This window comes from Alligator mississippiensis, chromosome 10, assembly GCF_030867095.1.
Source record: "Alligator mississippiensis isolate rAllMis1 chromosome 10, rAllMis1, whole genome shotgun sequence".
NCBI classification, from domain to species: Eukaryota; Metazoa; Chordata; order Crocodylia; family Alligatoridae; genus Alligator; species Alligator mississippiensis.
This window is the reverse complement of record NC_081833.1, coordinates 73,597,650-73,618,529: the sequence shown is the minus strand read 5'-3', so window position 1 is coordinate 73,618,529 and position 20,880 is coordinate 73,597,650. Positions and strand designations below refer to the sequence as shown.

At 50.0% G+C, this 20,880-nt stretch overlaps 1 protein-coding gene across 2 annotated transcripts; it reads left to right on the top strand.

Moving 5' to 3' along the window:
• Positions 1-1,614: 1,614 nt before the first annotated feature.
• IRF8 (interferon regulatory factor 8) lies at positions 1,615-18,905 on the top strand. 2 transcript variants are annotated; one of them, XM_006276696.4, is made up of 9 exons: positions 1,615-1,660; positions 6,890-7,064; positions 10,123-10,306; positions 11,824-11,915; positions 12,645-12,756; positions 13,322-13,375; positions 14,057-14,440; positions 15,539-15,654; positions 17,595-18,905. In XM_006276696.4, exons 2-9 carry the CDS (start codon positions 6,891-6,893, stop codon positions 17,769-17,771), a joined length of 1,293 nt encoding a protein of 430 aa, XP_006276758.1. In that variant the 5' UTR covers positions 1,615-1,660; position 6,890; the 3' UTR covers positions 17,772-18,905. The 2 variants fall into 2 exon arrangements, with proteins under 2 accessions (XP_006276758.1, XP_014464783.1); XM_014609297.3 differs by having other exon boundaries at positions 13,319-13,375.
• The last annotated feature ends 1,975 nt before the right edge of the window (positions 18,906-20,880 follow it).

Below are 20,880 nucleotides of genomic sequence, written 5' to 3'. Positions count from 1 at the left end.
ACGCTAAGTCAAGCCTGGATGTAAACCACACAGCTCCTGTCTCACTTAAGCGATGCAGACTTGTTCCTTCTGAACCTCCCCGGGGCTCTTTCTGACTTTTGTGGATGCTGACTTCCATGAGGTGACAACATTTTACACTGCAGTCAGTCCCGGGTTTCTGGATTCGTGGGCCGGAGGTGGAACGGATGTCTTGTAGGGATGGATGGGCAGCTAAAGACGGAGATTTGTACAGCAAACAGCTTTTAAAATGTCACAGACTACTTTTGTGCTACAAAGAAAAGTCTTTTATTTTTTTTAATACCTTTTTATGGCTGCAAAATAGATGCAGCCCAGGGCCCAGTCTTGAGTGTGGCCCATTGCTGTTTGTACTCCCAAAAGCAGCCCAAAGGCTCTGGGGTGAGCACCAAGTGGATGAGAGACCCCTTCTTCACTAAAGCAGAGATCATCCTCTATATAACCCTAACTGACCTTTTCTTCGTGGTTATTCCCTAAATCACATCTGCAATAATATTGATGAGGCTGAAGAGAGTGTGGATTAGGCTGGAGATAGTGTTTAAAGACCAAATGATTAAGATGGGGAGTTGTCACCAGTTCCAATAATGCGTTTATATCTGAGCTTATCACTTCTCTTATATGTGTTATCTTTATAGCTCTAAACACTCCCTCATTATGTGGCAATGGTCCCTTAACCGCAGTCCCAAACCTCTGAACCTCCAGGAGCAGAGCTCCTCCTATCCCTGCAACTGCAGTTCATCTCGTTTTCGGGTGCTTTTCTCTTCCCGACAAAACTGGGAAAGCCAGTTGGATGGAGCATCTTCCATTCAGAGGTCGGTGGAATGGAGAACAAACTGAGAAACAGGGCAAAAACATGCAGTTATCCTCCTTCCTTTGAGTTTGCATCTTCTTCCTCCCCCTTTTAAATGTCCGGCCATCCATCCCCAGCTGGGATGCGCTTGGTGCCCTTACCTCCCGCTCCATCCCATGCGGATGGCACTTGCAGCCCTTACTGAAACGGCCTGTTGGCACTGAGCCGCCGAACGGTGCTGCAACCTCAACCAAGCGGCTACTTGTTTCGAGGTTGAGCATCTCGCTCTTGCAGAGGAAGGAAAAGGGGGCAGGTCTGTCTCTCCTCGGCCCCCCCAAGCCCCATCCACGAACCGTGGCAGCGAACGGAGGGGTCGCGGAGGACGAGGCACGCTGGGTGTACGGGCTCAAGCTTCTCGTCCAAAACTGGCCATCGTCTCGGTGGCTGGGGCTGAGACCTGGCCACCTGCGTACAGAGCCAGGGCTTGCTCCAGCCCTGCACCTGCGACTCGGACAGGTGGGACCCGGGGGGGGGCTCTATCCCAAGGCAAGAGCCGGGCACGGGGGAGAGCATCCCCCCTCCAGCTGCGGGGGCTGCCGCGGCCGGCGATGTCGGGGGGGCACCCGACGTCCAGCGCCCGCCGCCCCCGGCCGGGACAGCCTGATTTCTCGGAAAAGCGGAGCTTAGGAGAAAGCCGGCGGGCTGGCTCGGCCCCATTGGCCCGGCGGCGGCGCCTGCTGCTCCACATTGGCCGCGGGCCCCCGCGGGGCGGGACGCGCCGAACCCGCCCCCGGCGCTTATATGTGCGGCCGCGGGAGCGCGTCCCGCCGCGCCCGGACCTCGAGCCCCGGACAGGTGCGTGCGGGGTGCGCTCGCGCTGCCGCTCCGCTTGCTGCTCCAAGCTCACCAGCCAAGTTGCTTTCTGCCCCCATCCGGTGTGGGGCTCTGCTTTCTGCCCCCCTCCCCGTTGCTTTCTGATCCCGTTTGATGTGCTGCTCTGCTTTCTGCCCCCATCCGATGTGCTGCTCTGCTTTCTGCCCCCCTCCCCGCTGCTTTCTGACCCTGTTTGATGTGCTGCTCTGCTTTCTGCCCCCAACCGGTGTGCTGCTCTGCTTTCTGCCCCCCTCCCCGCTGCTTTCTGACCCCGTTTGATGTGCTGCTCTGCTTTCTGCCCCCATCCGATGTGCTGCTCAACTTTCTGCTCTCCACCCTGTTGCTTTTTGCCTCCATCTGATGTGCTGCTCTGCTTTCTGCCCCCCTCCCCATTGTTTTTTGTCCCCATCTGATGTGCTGCTCTGCTTTCTGCCCCCCCATTGCTTTTTGTCCCCATCTGATGTGCTGCTCTGCTTTCTGCCCCCCTCCCTGTTGCTTTTTCCCCCCATCTGATGTGCTGCTCTACTTTCTGCCCCCATATGATACACTGCTCTGCTTTCTGCCCCCCATCTGATATACTGCTCTGCTTTCTGCTTTCCATGCTCTTGCTTTCTGCCCCCACCTAAGGTGCTGCTCTGCTTTCTGATCCACACCCTGTCGGTTTCTGCCCCGCATCTGATGTGCCGCTCTGCTTTCTGCTCCCCACCTCATTGTTTTTTGCCCCCACCTAGTTTGCTGCTCCCCCCGCCCGGTCCCCCAGCACTTCTGTTTTCTGCCCCTTGCCCCATTTGCTGCTCTGCTTTTTATCCTTTTCTCAGTTTGGCACGGAGGCTTCCCGTGCCACTCGTGGCCTCTGTGCTGTGGGTTGGCTGTGCCGGCTTTAAAAGCTTCGCTGGGGAGGTTGATAAGAAATATGTGGAGTCTTCTTCGCCGTGGCAGGTGTGGCTTGACAGCCTCGTTCGGGCTCGGTGTCACCTCTGAGCGCCTCTGGCAGGGCTGGCTGGGGAGCAGGAAGGTGATGCTCCCCTCGCAGCCGGCCAGATTGCGGGATGAGGGAGGGAGGGAGGGAGGGGAAGCCTCAGGTGGACCACGTGCTCTGACTGCTGAGATGGGCGGCCAGCCAAAGTGGCACGTGCAGGGAGTTACCTCTGGAGCGGTCTCCTGAACCAACGGAGAAGCCGGGATGTGGGAAGGAGGAGGAGGAAGCAGCTTTCCAAATGCCAAGCTCCTGCCTTTAGGCCTCAGCTTGAGGGCAGTGGTCCTCAGCCTTTGCAGACCCGTGGCACTCCTCGGGCAATGCCAGCTCTTGGGTGTTATGTGCTTTTTGACTGCAGAGAAGTACTAGGTGCCAGAATGGCTATAACACTATGAATTCCTGCTTGGTATCTCTGGGTTTGTCTTGTGAATCACGTTTGCACACCTAACAGTGCTACATGGCACCCTGCGGCACCCTTGAAAGGGTCTTGAGGACCCCCAGGGTCCTGTGCACCCTGGTTGAGAATCGCTGCTTTAGGGAATTGGAGCTGGGAGCAATACCCCCAATGGTGGGGGGGTGTCTTGCTTGGAGAGATGGGCTGCATGCCTTGTCAGTCTGTCCTGAGCGATCTGTCTTAGAACAAGGTTTGAACATTGCCTAGGCAAGCTGAGATTTACTGGCGTTTAAGAATGCAGGTTTTCGGGACTATTTAGGCTAGATACGGATGATGCACTCCTTGTCCACCCTGTACCTTGGCATAACTTAGGCTGCTGTTGATAGGAAAATGGGCTGAGTAACCAGCCAGCAAGCAGTGCTGAATGAAGCCTGCCTTGGCTTCAATGAGCCTGAAGCCATCTTTCTTCTGCATTGCCCATCCTATTAATGATGGGCCGAATGGAAGTGGGAGTCTCTTATTTCAGTGAGGTGGTGACTTCTCTTTGGCCCTGTGTCCATAAGGCTTATATAGCAGAGTAGTAACTTAAAAGGACTGGCCTGGGTTGAATAGACATAAGCAAAGCCATTCCTATGTCTAGTGTGCTCCCAGACCATGCCTCCACTTGGAGGGCTTCACCAGGTTAATATATTGGTTGATACAATAGACCGTCAAAAGACTCATGACGCTAAACCGGTTGTGCTGGTGTAGAAAAACACCCCTCCCATTAGTGAAAAACTGTGCTGGTAAAAAATCACAATCTTTAACTGGCTTCTTTGTTCCTGTGTATTGCAAGCGATCTCCAATCAGTGTGTGGTTTTAGCATGCCATGACCATCTCCGCTGCTTTCGAGCTCTTGCATCATGTAAACCCCAGATATCAGTCGCAGAGGGTTTGCGTGACTTTTCATGGCACAGAAGCAAGGCCAAGCTCTGGGGGAGCCTAAAATAATGGGAGAGAGAAATTGTAGGGACAAAGGAAGGAGCTAAAGACCGAGTCGCCCCTTTAAACCAATTTTTTTCAGATATTGGATATTTCAGAAACGAGGCGTTTTTTGTTGGAGAAGCTCATAAGTAGATTCAGAAGATGTTCAGTCATACCACTAGTCCCTAGCGAAAAATAAAAATCCTTATGAGAGACTATCTGAAGAGATGCCAGGTTTATTTTTAAAATTGAAGACTTTGCCTGAATATGACAGCTAGAAAAATGTTATTTGGAGTCAGGAGAGATCGGTGTCCATCTAATCTCTGGAGCTGTTTACAATGCTTGTCTTAAGGTTGCTTTGCACCACTTTGCAGGGAAGAGAGCCAGCAAATGCTAAATGAGGACATCTGCGAGTTTGTCCCGGAGTCCTTGACAAGTCAGTTATTAGTGCCTGGGGCAAAATAGGAAGTATGAGAAGGGTGAAGAAAATTGGAGGGGGAGGAGAGGAAAGCTTTAGTTTTGAGCGCTTGCTCTTCTAAGTATTGCTGCTTTCACCTCTGGTAGGAAGCCAAGGAGGGAAATGCAGTGTTGTAGGAATGCCTAAATCACGATTGGCAACTCCAGTCTCCTAAAAACAAGATGCAAGTTAACATGAGACAGCATGGGGAGAGAGGAAAAAGTCCTTTAAACATCTGGAAATAATGAGTAGCTTGAAATCAGGAAGCTGGGTGGGTGGGGGAACTTAGACTCAGCTGCTGGGATACTGTTGACATCTATTTTTTTTCCAGCCCTGTGGCCTCCTGTCACTGGGAATTGGTGCTTGAGGTGACATCACCCAAAAAGACCCGCAGAGCGGGGGGCCACATTGGTCTGGGTAGTCCGCAGTCCAGCCCACTTCATTATTTAGCTGTAGGTCATTTTAACCTGATAGTGCATGGCTTGTGGTTCTCTAAGTACTTTTATGCGGGGTTGTGGGACCCCGACCGTGCTCCCATTGCCGCTGTCATGCTCTGAACCTGTGGCCAGAACTTGTGCATGATGGCATTTGACGAATAGGACACTGCATTCTCTTGTGCATTCAATGCACACTTGAAATCCAGGCTTGAACTAGGTGGTGGACCACAAAATGGTTTTAACGTAATCAGGTGTGTTCATGTGCAGGTGTTTTTTAATGCTGCTGACATATTCAATGAATGACCTTGCTTGGATCGGGTAAAGTGGCTCTCTTCTACTTTGCCCTCGGTTTGCATTCATGAGCCCCTGCCACCAGAAGGCTGATTCTGGGATCCTTCCTGGTCCAAACAAATGGTGCTAAGTGTGTGAGTCCAGAAGGCAGAGTTATTAATATTAGTGACCGCTCGAATGGCTTCACGACCCAAAACGAAATAAAATGACATTGGGACGCTGAGACGTGTATCAAAACTGCTGAGCTATAGTGGGAGGTCTGTGGCCTAAAGGAAATTCTCAGTTTCTAACTATAGTGGTGCTGCTGCGTGCACTAAAATTAGACAGTTCTCGAAACGCTTGGTGTATTTTGCTTGAGTTTGTACCTGCAGTCGCCCACTTCTTGCTTGGGCCCCCGTGCTGTTGGGACCTAATGAGCGTTTGCTCAGGGGAACAGACTGCCATAGGTTGCTAAAGTTTAGGACTTCATTATAAACTCAGTGGAGGCGACTCTTCTCTCGCAGCGGTGCAACTCTGCTGAAGTTGGGGTAAGCAACAGCAGAATCAGGCCGTATATTTGTCCTTTTGGAGGTAAGAAGTCTGTCAAACCAGGTCCTCGGTGGGTGTAGCTGCATTTAAGTCAGAGTTGCATCCTACCAGCTCACTAATGCAGTCTAGTTTTGACACTTACTGCTGCACTCTGTGGTGTCAAACGCAGGTTCCTTTCAGCAGCGCCGGTGCAAGGCTTGAAGTGGTTGATTTAGGGAGGATATGTCAGGCTTTTCACCTGCGATTCAGCAGTCATCCGGCACCGTGGGAGGTTTTTATTTATTTATTTTTTAATTGAAGATAACAGGAGGAAACAGGGGTTAGACGCAGGCTTAGTTACTGGGTGGGCGTCTGTCTAGCAACTTAGGGGATTTCTAGCGGACGGGACTTCTTGTGAATGGTGAGCGTATTCCCAGGAAGAGGATCCTTTACACAGCAGCCCTTTTGAGTGGGTAAGGAAGGCCTCCTAGGGGCACGGCGTCCGCAGAAATAGTTGTCAGTGGCAAAATTCAAAGAAGTGCTGTGTTCTGCAGCGCAGGAAGTTTGCATCCCGAGAAGTACCTATTATAACCAATTCATGGAAGTGCCAGCCAAGAATATCATTTCTGCGAACTTGGGTTTTATTCCCATTTCTTTGGCTATTTCTAACCCTTTCCAAATGTGTAAGCAGATGCGTGTGCACCCCACGCAGACCGCAACGCAGCTTCAGGCCAGATTCTGTTTTTTTTGGCTCTGAGCAATGCACTCCCCCGAAGTCAGTGCAGTTACTGTCGATTTATGTGAGCGTGGCCCAGAGCAGAATTTGTTCTTTCAGGCTTAAAGCGTGTGCTTTGATCCCCTAGCATGGTGCTTGCTACACAAATGCATATTAATATTAATAATAATCTATAATGGGCTGTTTCTCTTGTAGTTTTGGAGCCTGATAGGTGGGATGTGTGTACTCTATTTGGGATACTTTGGCAGGACCATACATTAAGTACTGACAACATACAAGATGCAGAAGCATTGACAACTCCTGCCCCGCCGTGCAACCTGTTTCGCTTTCCTCCAGGTGCCGTTAACTCTCCATCTCTGGCGACAGGACAGCAGACCTTTGATTTCCGCATACGACAGCGACGCGTTTCTTGGAAGCCCTTAATAGATCCCTGCCCATTCTCCCTTGCAGGATGTGCGACAGAAATGGTGGAAGGAGGCTCCGGCAGTGGCTGATTGAACAGATCGACAGCGGGATGTATCCCGGGCTGATCTGGGAGAACGAAGAGAAAAACATGTTCCGTATCCCCTGGAAACACGCCGGGAAACAGGATTACAACCAGGAGGTGGATGCCTCCATCTTCAAGGTAAGGGCTGCTCTCAACTCCGCTAGGGCATTGCTGTCTCTGGTCGTTACTGATATATTAGCACAGCCCCTGTCCCTGCACCTGCTTGTGTAGCCTCTTGCATGCCTTATGCTTCCATGTTCCACTGACTGGCTTTGCTTGCAGGATTCTCTCAGCACCTGTACCAGTTTTGGTATAAGAGTAAAACAGGTTACCTCCCCGCAGGTGCGTTTTGTGCTGTTTGGGGTTTTGTTCTTGGCTAGCAAGAATTGCCCAGAGCTCCTTTAAATAAATCCAAATTGGGCATGCACTAAATAACATCTCCTAATGAACGGCCTGATTCAAGAGGTGTTGTATACCCATGCATAGGGCTGGTTTTGAATGGCCCATCCCAATTATTTGGGGATGGAAAATTGGAGCTATAAAGAAATGATAATGTTTGGGGAAAGAAAATGGCCCAGAGGTGCCAACTAAACTTTTTTATTTTTACCTGGAACAAATATATATATATATATATATATGTGTATGTATGTATGTATGCGTGTGTATATGTATGTATGTGTGTATGCGTGTGTATACGTATATATCTATAGCTATATGTATATATGTATGCATGTGTGTGTGTATATATACCTATATATATCTATATATGTGTATGTATATCTGTGTATATATATATATATATATATATATATTCCCACAGAGACAGAGCCTTGTTTTCTAAGCAGCTTTACTCATTGATTCTCTCAGGGGTTGCAGGTGCTCAGTAGCTGCCAGGATTAGGCCTGCGCGTATCCATGCTTGGCTGTGGCTCATAATTATAGCGGGATTAGCAAGGTTTTGGTGAATTCTTAAAACTGGTACATGTGCTTAAACTAGTCTCCTTTCAAAGAAAGCTCCCTCTCACCACAAAAGGTGAGTCACACTTTCTTCTTCAAAGAGAGGAGCTTTTTCCTGGGCAGCTGAAGGTTGAACATTAACCGAGTGGAAAGTGCTTTTTCTTTCTTTTTTTCATAAAAAGGCACTTGAAGCCTTTGATTGTTAAACCTGCTGCTGCTTCCAACACAATTCCCAGCATCCCCAAATGGCTTTTCCGGACTTGCTTGTGTGGCAAGATGATATCATATTCTGTCCTGGCTCCAGAATAAAGCACAGGGTCACGGGCAATGGGCCAAATCTTGCTCTGTTACACTGGTGCTAATCTTCCGGCCAGCAGAAATGTGCAGAATTTGGCCCTATGAGTTACTGCCTCTCTCTTTTTTACCAGGGTTTATAACTTCTACTTTAAAGTGTGTTCCCAAGGGCTCAAGTACAGACATTGCCTTTTACTGGTGACAAATTGGCCTGGTCTCTGAGAATTTTTGATCTATTTATTTTTACTGTAGACATTTATTCACAGAAAGTGAGAGCGCCTTCGGATACTAAGGCAGGTGCATAACTATCCTCACTGCAAATGACTGCGGTCAAGTCTCAATATGGGTTTTGGACACATTTAAACCCCTGCAAAGAGATCAAGTTGGGTTGTTTTCCAAATCAATATATTCAGATTATGTTGCTGAGGTAATTCTTTTGATTCTTTAGTATCCCTGAATATAGATTTATTTTTTTTTCATTACACTGTGATACCACCAAGGCTGCCTATAAAATGTCAGCCTTCTCTGGGGGTGTGGCTTTTTAAAACGAACTTGACCTTATGCTCTTTTTTCCCCCAAAAGTGAGCCCTGCACCACAGTGCATCTGTTATATGAAGACTGTGGCCCTGGTCTCAACCACTGACACCTGTGCTGAACTTAGCTGTGGTGATCACCAGCGTATTTTTGGAAATCAGCTTTGACTGAGCATGCGCAAGAGGGCTTAGAATAGCTCCGGGTCAGGACAGACATGGGGGACAATGCAAAACTCTTCCTGCTGCACTCGCTAGTCTTCCCCGTTGAAATCAGAGCATTTGCAAGGCTCGTTTGGGGCCTCAGTTAATTGCTGCTGCCAAGTCTGGAAGGCAGAGCATGCTGCGTGATGGGAACAGTGGCCCTGTGTGGGCTTTTTGCCCAGAATGGCTGGTTTTCAGTGGAAGAGCCGCATTTTGTTTTAGAAAACTCTTTTGAAACCTATTGCAGCTTCCTCTTTGCAAGGGCTCACTTGCAAGTGCATTGCTCCAGAGGGCTGGATTATCTCTGGCTTTGAATGCCCTGCACTCCCACTTTTGCCCTCCTTCGTTCTGCCTGCCTCTCCCCAGCCGGGATCCCCGTCCTGCACCTTTCTGACAAAGTGGGACAGTGCCGGGGAAGTGACTGTCTTCCCCATACCGCTTTCCCGGGGTAGATTTCCATGCAGAGAGGCGTGGGGGCAGGCATGGTCTGTCCAGCTTGGGGCCCCAGGGCCAGCTTCAGTGCTTGTGGCACACAGATAGCCTCCGCTCTAGTGCATCTCACAAGATCCAGCCTCCTATGAGTGGGTGAAGTGTCTGGACAACACTGTCCTTGGAATAGGTGGCTGGAGAAGGTGGACTCCAGGCATTTCAAATAGGGCTTCCTGATGGCAGAAGATGCTGCATGCAGGAGACCTGGGCAGTGCACGGGGTGCTAACCTGCCTTCCTACCTGCATATCTTACCTGAAAGCAAGTTAAAACTTCCTGCATGCTGGTTATGGCCAGATGTTTATCGGCCCCGGGCTGTCAGCTGCCATCCTTCAGCCTCTGCTTTGGCTTCTGTGGGGCAAGAGGATGGTACCCTGCTTAGGACCCAGGAGATGAGGGTTCAGTTCCCATCCCCATCACAGGAGCTGTGCATGTCTCAGGCAAGCAGGTCTGTGTCTCAAGCCCCTGCCTGTAAAATGGAGGCTGGGGCACTTTGCTACCTGATAGGGATGGTGCGAGGTGAAGTAAAGATTCGGAGGTGGGTTGACAGGTGCCAGGTAGGTAATCTAAGATAGCTGAAGCGGCTCAAACTGGAGCTGGCCGTGGTGTCCCCATGAGCAAGGGCATTAGGAAATGGAGTAATGTGAGTTATGAGCATGAGATTTGGCTCCGGAGTCACAGCGCCAGTTGTCAGTGGACCTTGCTCTCTCTGCCCCTTGTTCCAGGCCTGGGCTGTTTTCAAAGGGAAGTTTAAAGAAGGTGACAAAGCGGAGCCCGCCACCTGGAAGACCAGACTCCGCTGCGCTTTGAACAAGAGCCCGGACTTCGAGGAGGTGACGGACAGGTCCCAGCTGGATATCTCGGAGCCGTACAAAGTGTACCGCATCGTCCCGGAGGAAGAACAGAAATGTAAGTGCTAGTGAGCGACGCGACTTCTCCGCAGCTGCCCTTGTACCTCCGAGGGGTCAGCGGCAGGGGGAGGCTGTGGCTGGCTATTAAAGCCAAGGGGTGGACCGAGTCCTGGACTAATAACAGCAGTGAAAGCCGGTGCCTTTGACCTACATGCAAATCTTAGGCTGCATTTCCTGTAGCATTCAGCTCTCACCAGCACGAATCTCTGCCGGGTCAGCCTGGGCCTGTCTGTCCCAGCGAGGTGCTAGGTGTTAGGGCAGCCCTTCCCACTCCTGCTAGATCTGCTCTCTGCATGCCTCTTCCCAGCCATGCATCCCTGCACCATTGCTTCTTGGGCAATGCAGCCACCTGGGAATCCCGGATAAGAGTTAATGCAGCCTCATTGCATTAACTTTTTCCCTAGCATTGGGACGTACTGCCCTGCTTCAAGAGAAGCCCGGATAGCGTGGCTGGGAGACCACTTCACGGGGGATCCCGCAGATGACCTTGGCTTCTAGTGGATCCAGTCCCAGGAGAGCAGACTCTGCTGGAGCCACAACATGGGTGGACCTGGGGAAATCTCCATGGGGGGAAGCTCAGGGGGCTTCCCAGCTGTCAGGCACAGACACCATGGTCTTATTTTCACATGCACCACTGTTTCTAGGGGGGCGGTGGGAATCAGTGCTTCAAAATTGTCCTTACTGAGGTTGCAGCAGTGATTCTGGCCCCGCCGTTGTTCCCCCCAAAAGGGTGCATTGCCCCACGCTGTGCAAATGGATTAAACCCCCCTCTCATTACCTCTCAGTAAAATCAATGATTATAGCCACAATTGTTCAGCAGTGAGCAGTTGTTGCAGTGGTGTCCGGTCTGGCGCTAGCTGTGCTAATTTTATCTTCATCTGTGGTTAGGGGCGCATGGTTAAAAGCAAAAGCATGCAAAATGCAAGTTGCCAGGAAACCTGCCTCCAGCCTGCTGGGCTTTGTCACCTTCATTCACCCTCGGGGCTCTTACATTTCTGTGCCCTTGTTACATGCATTATGCAAATTGCACGGCACGTTCCCAGCGGCAAGACTGAACTGTGCTTAGGCAGGAGGAGCAAAAAAATAAAAAAGAAAAAAGAAGAAGCAGCCTTATCCCCTCTCCATTTCCTTTAGATGGCTGAGAAAAGGACTGTGCTGCAGCAAAATTAGCTTCTTTCTAGTGCCTTGTTGAAGTCCCTATAACTCAGTCGGTTTGACCCCACTGTCCTTGCCCTGCCAAAACTCCCATTGACTTCACTGGGAATTTTCCCCGAGTCAAAACTACCAGCCTCAGATCTCATGTGATTTAAAGTAACATGATAAACAGGGCGGTTGACATGGGACAATGAGCAATAAGACACCACGGCTACAATTTTTTTTGTTGCTGTTGCTTTCCTTGCTTTTAGCAAATATGCACCCTTGTTGGTCTCCAGAGCCATCTGCTTGCTTTTGCAGTCTGCTCTTTCCGAGGATGCTGTATAAGGTAAAGTGCTGAATCCTTGTATTTCTCTGCAGGCAAAATTGGCCTTGCGAATGGGAACAGCTTGAACGAAGTCGCTGACATGGACTGCAGTCCCTCCACAATAGTAGATGACCTGATGAAAGAGGTAACGAATTGCTATGGCTAAGAGAGAGGTGGGATTTCTTGGCTGGAAGGGCTGCTGATGGCAAAGAGTTTCTCCCTGGATTTTTTTTGCCTTTTTTGGGGGGGGGTGGGATAGATGGGAGAACGAAGTTCTGATAATCAGTGTTGCAAGGTGGGCAAGTGATGGATTGCAAATGCGTTTGTCACATCTGTTTCCATAACATAATGCAGACGTCCGTGAGACCTGCTTGTCACATCACTGACTCTTTGCCTTGCCTTCCCTTGTATAAGCATTTCAGCTTGGGCCAGAGCTCAGTAGTCCTTGTTGCTCTTCCTGATGGTATAGATCTGGGCCAAATGCTGCTCGCAGCTTCCCAGGCACTTCCAGCGTTTCATCTGGGAGAAGCCCGACCCTTGGTCTCTTGGCTTGTCCATGTAGCCCTAGGCCCAGATTTCTAACCAGCCACAAAAAAGGCGAGTTCACTGACATCACAGACTCCTGGCTGCTTTATTATAACAGCCTTTCCCACCGTTCGTTATCTTGAAAATAACCTGTTGCAAATGAACACCGATTGCCTGAAATGGCAAAACTCATTCCAGGTTTGCTGTCCAGATAATTATAAAAATCACAGAATATGAGATCTGGAGGGGACCTCAGGAGGCCACATGTAATCCAACCCCCTGGTCCAAGCAGGACTAATCTCAACTACATCATCCCAGCTAGATCTAATGATTTTTCTTTCTTCCTCAGTCCCAGTGTGTGGATGAATACCTGGGAATAATAAAGAGAAGCCCTTCCCCACCTCAAGAAAGTTGCCGAAACCCTCCCATACCAGACTGGTGGATGCAGCCATCTAATCCCTGTAAGAAACAATAAATGTGATGTTTTAATAGAACGGAGTTTGGTTCAGTAGCCGCTGCGGAGCCAGACAAGAGATGCATGCGATCTCTGAGCAGCTGCCTATAGATATGCTCCTAACTGAGGAAGAAGCTGATTGTACATCAAATTATAAATCTTCCTGCAAACATTTTTATTTTTGCAGTGATTGGCCCTAACCTCCAATTTTTAATAGTTCATTAGGACTTTGTGACCAACTTTTCTGGATTCAGTATCCTCAGGTCTCTCCTATTAGCATGCCAGCTGCCTCTCAATGTCTCTGGGAGGTCTTCAAATTCCCATGAGAAACATGGGATCTGTAACATCCTGGACCCCTTGACCTTGACTGTGCCCTTGATATGGGCAAGAGTCTTTCAAAACCCCTCAAGGGCTGTGTATTTGAAGGTGACACCCGGGAGGAATAACGATGAGGGTTTGGCGTGAGGAGGTTGCGCTGAACCTAAACGAGTGGGCTGCGGTTGTGGAACGAGACCATACTTGTGCCAGAGCCCTATACACAGATGTAACTTTTGTTTCTTCTCTTCTAGCAGCTGTGCCCTTGATGAACGGGTACTCAAACTATGAGCAGCTCCAGGTTAATTCAGGTACATCACTACATGCTTCCTAGCTCAATGAAATGCCAGTCCCAGTGCTCCTAGATAGCTCTGCCATTATGGCACACAGTGATCATGGGACCACTCCCCCACCTTGGAGCTGAGGACACAGGCCATAAAGCATGAGGCAGTGAGCATAGAGAGAGGATAGAGAGCCACATACTAGGGCATTGGCCAGATCCCACCCAAAGGTATGGTGCTGGTGAACCTTTCCCAGCCATACCCGGTGTTGTCCCATAGAGCAAGCTGCTTTGCTGACATGGTTTACCCAAATCTAAACCCTAGATGTCTGTAGCCTGGAGACAGGAAGGGGACATGTGCTGGAGACCATGCTATAGTCACACATGGCATGTCCAGTACCAGCTGATAAAACCATAAGGGTCCTAGCTCCCGTGAACTGATGGCAATAAAAAGACATGCTTCAGGAGGTCTGCTCACGGCAGTAAGACCGGCAGGCTCTCTTTCTCTAAAAACACTGCTTGTTCCCACCCCAGCAAGCTGGTGGAGAGCCACGATGCCGACAGAGTAGCCAAGGCTGCTGGTAGCTGCATCCTTGGCACATCCGGGGCTCTTGTAGCTCTGTCCTGTGTGCAGCCGTGGGTTGCTGTCAGCCACGATGGAGAGATTGTCTGTGCATCCGCTGAGAGGCCATGTCTGCGTGTCTCCCCACAGCCTACTGTCAGATGGTGATCAGCTTCTACTACGGTGGGAAGCTGGTTGGCCACACCACAACCTCCTACCCCGAAGGCTGCCGGATCTCCCTCAGCCAGCCCCCGGCTCACAGCGAGAAGGTCTGCACCGACAGCCTGGAGCACATCCGGTTCCCTTCCGCTGACGCCATCCCCAACGACCGCCAGAAGCAGATCACGAGGAAGCTCTTTGGGCACTTGGAACGGGGCGTCCTCTTGCACAGCAACAAGCAGGGCATCTTCATCAAGAGGCTGTGCCAGGGCCGGGTCTTTTGGAGCGGGAACAACCTGCTCTTCAAGGACAGGCCCAACAAGCTGGGGAGGGACGAGGTGGTCAAGATATTCGACACCAACCAGTTCATCCGAGGTTGGTACCACGCTCTCTTTATGTCTCTGCCCCCTGCACTGTGGGGTCCCGTCTTCAGCTAGTGGAAACCTGCATGTCTTTTGTGAAGTCCATTGTAGTTGAAGGGGTTTAAATGCTCCATTTTCCATTAGAACAGCGCCTGGGTTTGATGCAGTCTTGAATGCATTTATCTGCAGGGTGTGAGAGTGCTGCATTGTACAGATGGGGAATGGAGGCTGAGTGACATGACTGAGGTCGCACAGGGAACCAGTGGCAGAGCACAATCTTGAAACCCAAGTATCTCAGGTCCCAGGCAGTACTCTGACCACCAGACCATCATCTTGAGGTCAGCTAACCTATGTAGGTTTATGTCACATGAAGATCTGGTGCTTGCTATGTAGAGTTCATCCTCAAAGTGCCCAGCTTCAGTGACGGCTCCAGATACCCCGTAGTTTTCTGCCGTCTTGTGTGATTTGGCATGATTTGCATGATGCACCGGAGGGTAGGGTTGGTTTTATACTGGTGAAGGATCATGCCTAGATGCCCTGGGGTCAAGGAAATACCTGTGCTCTCATGTCGGAGGGTCTCATCTGGATTGAAATGCAACTCTTACTGACCTTCTTGAGGTGGCTACTGATCAGGACCTGCAGTTATTCTTGCTTTTCTTAGTCATCCTCTTTAAAAAAATAAAAAAGTATAATACCCAATTTGAAATCACACCCCCGCCCCGTTTCTCCCCCCTGTAACTCCATCTGTCTCCTGAAAGGGTTTCCAAAAGTGTGGTGGGGGAGTGCTCTTTGCTAGGCTGAGAGAAGTATTAAACATTGGAGCTGGACTCTTGCCTTTTCCTACACACAAATGCAGACAAAGCACTTCAGCTTGGCACCCTTGAACTTCATCCTTGACATGGCCCAGCTTGCATCTTGCCACAAGCCCTTGTGGGCTTGGACCAGGAGCCCCTGCACTGAGATTTAAAAATCTCCAGTGGATGGGTGTGGACAACATGCGTGCTGCAGGTGGCTGGAGGCCTACAGCACCTGCTACATTGTGTGTGCAAGTGCAACACGCTCCCGTGATTCATTTCTATCCTTTTCCAACCACGTGCGTTTCTCCTCCCAGAGCTGCAGCAGTTCTACAGCAGTCAAGGCCGCTTCCCCGACAGCAAAGTCACGCTGTGCTTTGGCGAAGAGTTCCCGGACGCAGTGCCTCTGCGCTGTAAACTCATCCTCGTGCAGGTAAGATTAGATGTGGGGGAAGTTTACTACCTGACCTTCCCCCTTTTGTCTCCCACAGCTCGGCTCTGCCGCTCTCCCCTACCCTGTCTCTTTTGCTTCTAACATTCAAGGCCAGAGCCGTCAAACCTCAGAAGCACAGAGCTGTATGCCACTTGTGTGCGTATGTCCTGCAACCGCATGTTCAAAAGAGTTGTTTGCCCACACAAGCCGAAGGAGACAGCCATCCAGGCTGTCCATTTGAATCGTTTGCACCCAAGCCGAGCCAAATTGCATATGCAATCGTATTAATTGAAGTGCAAAATGGCATGCAGCCTTGCTGTCAGCTTAGCAATCTGACCCCACGTGACTAGGAAACGTATCTTTCCTCCCCTTTACCTTTTTACTTTCCTGTACCTTGCACTGTCATTGCCATTTGTTCAGTACTTGTACCTTGCCCCTCATTCCTCAGCTGTAAGCTTTCTTCTCATGAAGCTGACAAAGAAATCACTAGAACCGCTTGAGTTGTCACAAGCAGGGTTATGGTTTCAAGCGAGGAAGCAAGTGTGGGCAGTGAATGGTGGCAAACCTTCTGGGTGGCGAATTAAAAACTTAATGGCAGACGAGTGTATTGGCTCTAAAAGGGCTTCCAAAGTTTTTAAATGACAAATATCTTTGCTTTCTCATCTTTGGGAGTCATCAAGTAAAAACACCCCAGTTCTTGGTGCTGCTAAAGCAGTGACCGGCATCTCCAACCAAAATTAAGCTTCCGTTCTGCTTGGCACTTGATCTCCAGTGATCCCAGGACTGCCTTGAAATAAGCTGCACCTACTTATATTGTGTGGCAGGAGTTTGAGCTGGGTCAGGCATACCCAACAGTGCTCTCAAGAGCACAGCTGAGATCCTGGGCGTATGCCCAGGCATGCTCCAAAAGGCAGCCATGTGGGGCTTATTGCTTGCTGGTGGTCTCAGCATTGCTGCAGCAGTCATAGAGAGACACTCCCCTCTTTGAAGTGCGTAGCATTTAAATAGGCAAGGCAGACCAAGAGCAGGGGCAGGCACACAGCTTACATCCGCGTGTAGTGGCAGACAGCACAGACCCCTGACCTAGGGGACTTGGTCCATCTGCTGGAGAATGACCTTTATTTCCCTTGAAAGAGCTGGATAAATGCAATAAATAAATGCCACTAGGTTTTGTCCGTGTTCATCCCAGGGTAGCAGTTTGCTGAAGGCAAATACTTGCTCACCTAATGGTGCGGTATAGTAACAGCCCCATCCTGTGTGAGCCACCCCGGCATGGCTGCATGCCTGTCCAGTCTTGATCCCGACTTACAAACCAGTGTAAATCATGCTGGGGTATTTTATGTCTGCTCGTGGCCAGAGAAGGGCAGCTGAGGCATAAGGGGATTTAGTGACTTGCTCAAGATCATTGAGTTGTAGGCCAGTGTCTCCTCCATAAGAGCATCCTTCCTCCTTTTCCCAGTTCCTCTCGTGAAGGTTTTCCTGGCCCACTGGTACCTCTCTACCTGTGCCTTTTGTAACCAACCTCTCGCTTGTAGCACTGATGCGCTATACCGCACGCATTGGCTTTACCGTAGCAGTTGTATTGGTTAAACCATTAATAGCTAGCTCAGCTGGCAAGGTAATCGGGAGCGAAAGGAATCAGAGACTCTGAACCAGTGGTTCTCAATCATTTTGGACTTGAGACTGCCCTCGCAGGACGCACGGCCCCCTCCATAACTCTTGTGAGTCGAGTGGCATCCAATTTAAAAGATGAATTTACTTATGGCAATGCATACCTCCTTGCATAGGGGCTGGTTGATAGGGGGTCAGGAATTGTCCAGGCAGGGACAAGCCCAAGCCTTGTGGCACCTTTCAAAAGCCCCCATACCCCGGTTGAGAATCGCTGCTCTAAGTTCTCTCATTTTATTTAAGCATCTTGGTGGTCTTTTCTTCTGCCATAGGTGGAACAGGTGTTTGTTAGGCAGCTGGTGGAAGAAGGAGGAAAATCTTACAGCAGCGGCCCGATGTTTCCAGTCGTGGACGATCCGCAGCATGAGCAAATGTTCCGGATCTTCCAAGATATCTGCGGGCCGCATCAAAGGCCGCTCTTCCGAGAAAATCAACAAATCGCTGTCTGAGCGGTTTTGGGGATTTGGTTTTTTTAAGTGTCAGGGTTAGAATAAGTCCTTTCTGGTCCCGGCACTGACTAATCTTTGGAAAGCTTTTCAGCAGTGGATCAAGAAGCCCAGAGACATTCATTTTGTATTTTTATTGTTTATTTTTTGGTGCGGTTCATGGCCGAGACGTTCCAATAAACCCAGCGATGCAAAAGGTTCATTTGTTAGCAAAAGGGCTAGGCGCGACCCGTCCATTCTGGAAAGGTTTGCCTGCTGATCCTTGGCTTTTGTACACACAACCTCGTGCTTTTTTATGCTGTGCTTTGTCTGCATCCAGGATCAGCAGAAGGCGGGACCTTGGATGTCTTCAGTAGAAATCGCAGTACCGCTGGGACTTTTTCCGGTCACCTTCTGGCACCCCACACATCTAGCAGTAGATCTTAGCTTTGTTAGGATCAGCTGAGCTAGGATGGTTTGCATTTGCTGAGGTTTTGCCCCTCTCTTTAAAAAAAAAAAAAAAAAAAAAAAATACAGGTTGAGAGAACCTCAAATAAAATGGAAATCTCCAGGATCAAAGCAACCCCGTAGAGGTTGCGATCCCGTTGAGGGCGATGGACAGTGCAAACCTGTTTAAAATGCTGTTGTTAGCGGCCGAAGATTGGACGCCTGAAGACCCGTTTGTTTTTGACTATGGAGGAGTTTTTGTCTATGAGTACTTTGCAATTTGGAAACAACCCCTTTACATCCAGTATAAAACTATTGAATATAGGAAACTCTGATTTAAAAAAAAAAAAAATGTTCCTAGCCAAAGAGAGTTTTATGTATACATACGATATGCAAAATAATGTTCATTTTAAAGTTTGTGGCAAAATGTTACTAGGTTGGCTTTAACCTCAGGAGTGCATGTGCTCCTCATTTGAGATGGGTACATGCTAGGCAGGGCATGGGTATATGCAAATCCTGACTAACATGCTTTCTGTGCAATTGGAGCAGGTGTATTTCTGCAACGTCTGACGTGCGTGCTTTGCAGCTGAGAGCCCCAAGCAGTCCCTCATGTGAATTTCTACTAGGCTGCATATTTATTTTTATGCCTGATTTATAAAAGTTTTTTGGTTGTTTTTTTCCTTTTACAATTAAAGTACTCTATTTTTTAAATCTTTCTACCTGTTTTTCTTTTAACGGCAAAATGAACTTGGTTTGAGTTGGGTGGAGCGGGGATCCTTTTTCCCTTCCAAAAGGCGGGGATGTCGCTGTTGCATTTCTTCAAGGTCACCCATGGGAGGACGTCTTCTGCCTTGGTCAGCTAAGCTGGCTCTGTGTACCCCCATCCTCTGACCCTGTGAGACGCTGGTCCCTTATCTTCCACCGCACTGATTTCAGCCTTGGAGGAGGATCAGTGCCTGGGAGAATTAATTCCTGGGTGCAGTGTCCTTCTGCAGTATCAGGAAGCCATTTATTCATTAACAGGGGTTTATTCATTAACAGGGAGTTGAGTTTAGGGACTAAACTTTGGAAAACCAGCTGTTGAGTTTTGCGCACCTATTTTTAAGGTGCACAAGTTGAGCTGCTCCAGCCCGTGGCTTTTTGCAAGGACGAACTATCCAGTATTAATTCAGGCAGAGGAATTTGTAAGTCTGTCCCAAGTAGGGACTGATGTGTCCCCTACTCTTTCCATTTAACATGACGGCCCATGAGAGACGGCTCGCGGCGCACAGACTAAACTGGCAGAAGTGGGGAGAGGTTGCAATATTGTGCTGCCGTTGGCCCGAGTGACCCCGGATGTCGCACGCAGAGTTAGGTCCGAGGACTGGCACTCTCCAAGCCAGGCAGCTGAGGAGGGTGCTGCCCATAGGGAGCATCAAGGAGATGCCCGGGGTGGGGTGCCTGCCTCAGCATGGGATGCTCGGTCGTGTCCGCACAGGGCTGGCCTGGCTCCAGTTCTCCGCGAGAGGAGTGAGGCGAGACCTCTCTGACCCACAGCTTGGGGGCAAGGTTGCTTCCTGGGGACAGAGGGAAACCTGTTTTCACTTCCTTCACCCCCCAAATCCCTCCCTGTTCTGCCTGAGTTAGCAGCAGAGGCTGGACCCAGGTTGCTTGCCTCCCAAAACAGTGCCTAACTCCCAGCCTTTATGGCCAAGACTTTGCACCCGAGGAGCCTGGTCCAAGCCCCTGTGAAACAGCTTCTACCTCAGTTCCCTAGCTCCTGCCTATAGATACAGTTTCCCCACCATGATTGCTCTGCCCCGGGAAATAGTCTATAGAAACCAGCGTCAACAAGAGAAAACCAGCAATCACCCTAAAGTAACCAGTTGCCCAGTGATTTGGGCACCCTTCCCCGATGCGAGAGCCCTGGGTCAAGTCTGCACTTCACATCAGAGCGACCATCGAGGAGGTCCCCTCCCTCCCAGGTGAGCGAGGTGCAGGGTAAAATGGACCAGCCAGCATCCCTCGTCGTCTTCGGCATGAGCCCTGATTGAGTACACGGGCTCCCGAATTCCCATAGGATCAGGCCCTGCAGGTGGATAGGCATTAGGCAAGATAATGCCTACTTGAGGATGGAGGGGCTTAGACAACATGAGATGGGGTCATTTGGGGGTGGCATCGTGGAGGCACCTCAGTTACCATTGGTGGGGCACCCAGACTATCCAGACTTTATTGGTATCTGAAAGTGAGATGGCTCCTGGGTGGACGTCTTGGGGATCTCGGCAGTGCCTGCAATAGCTGCCGCGTGCCTACAGCAGATTTAGCCCCTGTATCTGTCTTACGGCAGGGTTATAGCAAGGTCCAGCTTCCTGCGACTGCCTTGTTCTGCCGTAATGGCCCCGTTCGACCGTGCTCCCCTTAATCCCAAACCTGCTGCAAAGAAACTAGCATCAGGCTTGTTCAGTCTGCATGCACGCACACGTCGCGGTAAGCCCCAGGACCCTGCCTCTGATGGTGGCAAATAATAGATGCTTTAGAGGGTGAATATAAGAAACCGGGCATGTGTACAGCGATCCCTTCCCTCCCAGGCACCGGCTGTCCAGAGTCCGCGGTAACATTCATAGCCCGAATGGAAACTGCTCTTCATACATTTGTCTGAGCTTGTTTCTGCACCCAGCCTTTGCAACAGTTTGGGGCAGCAAATTTA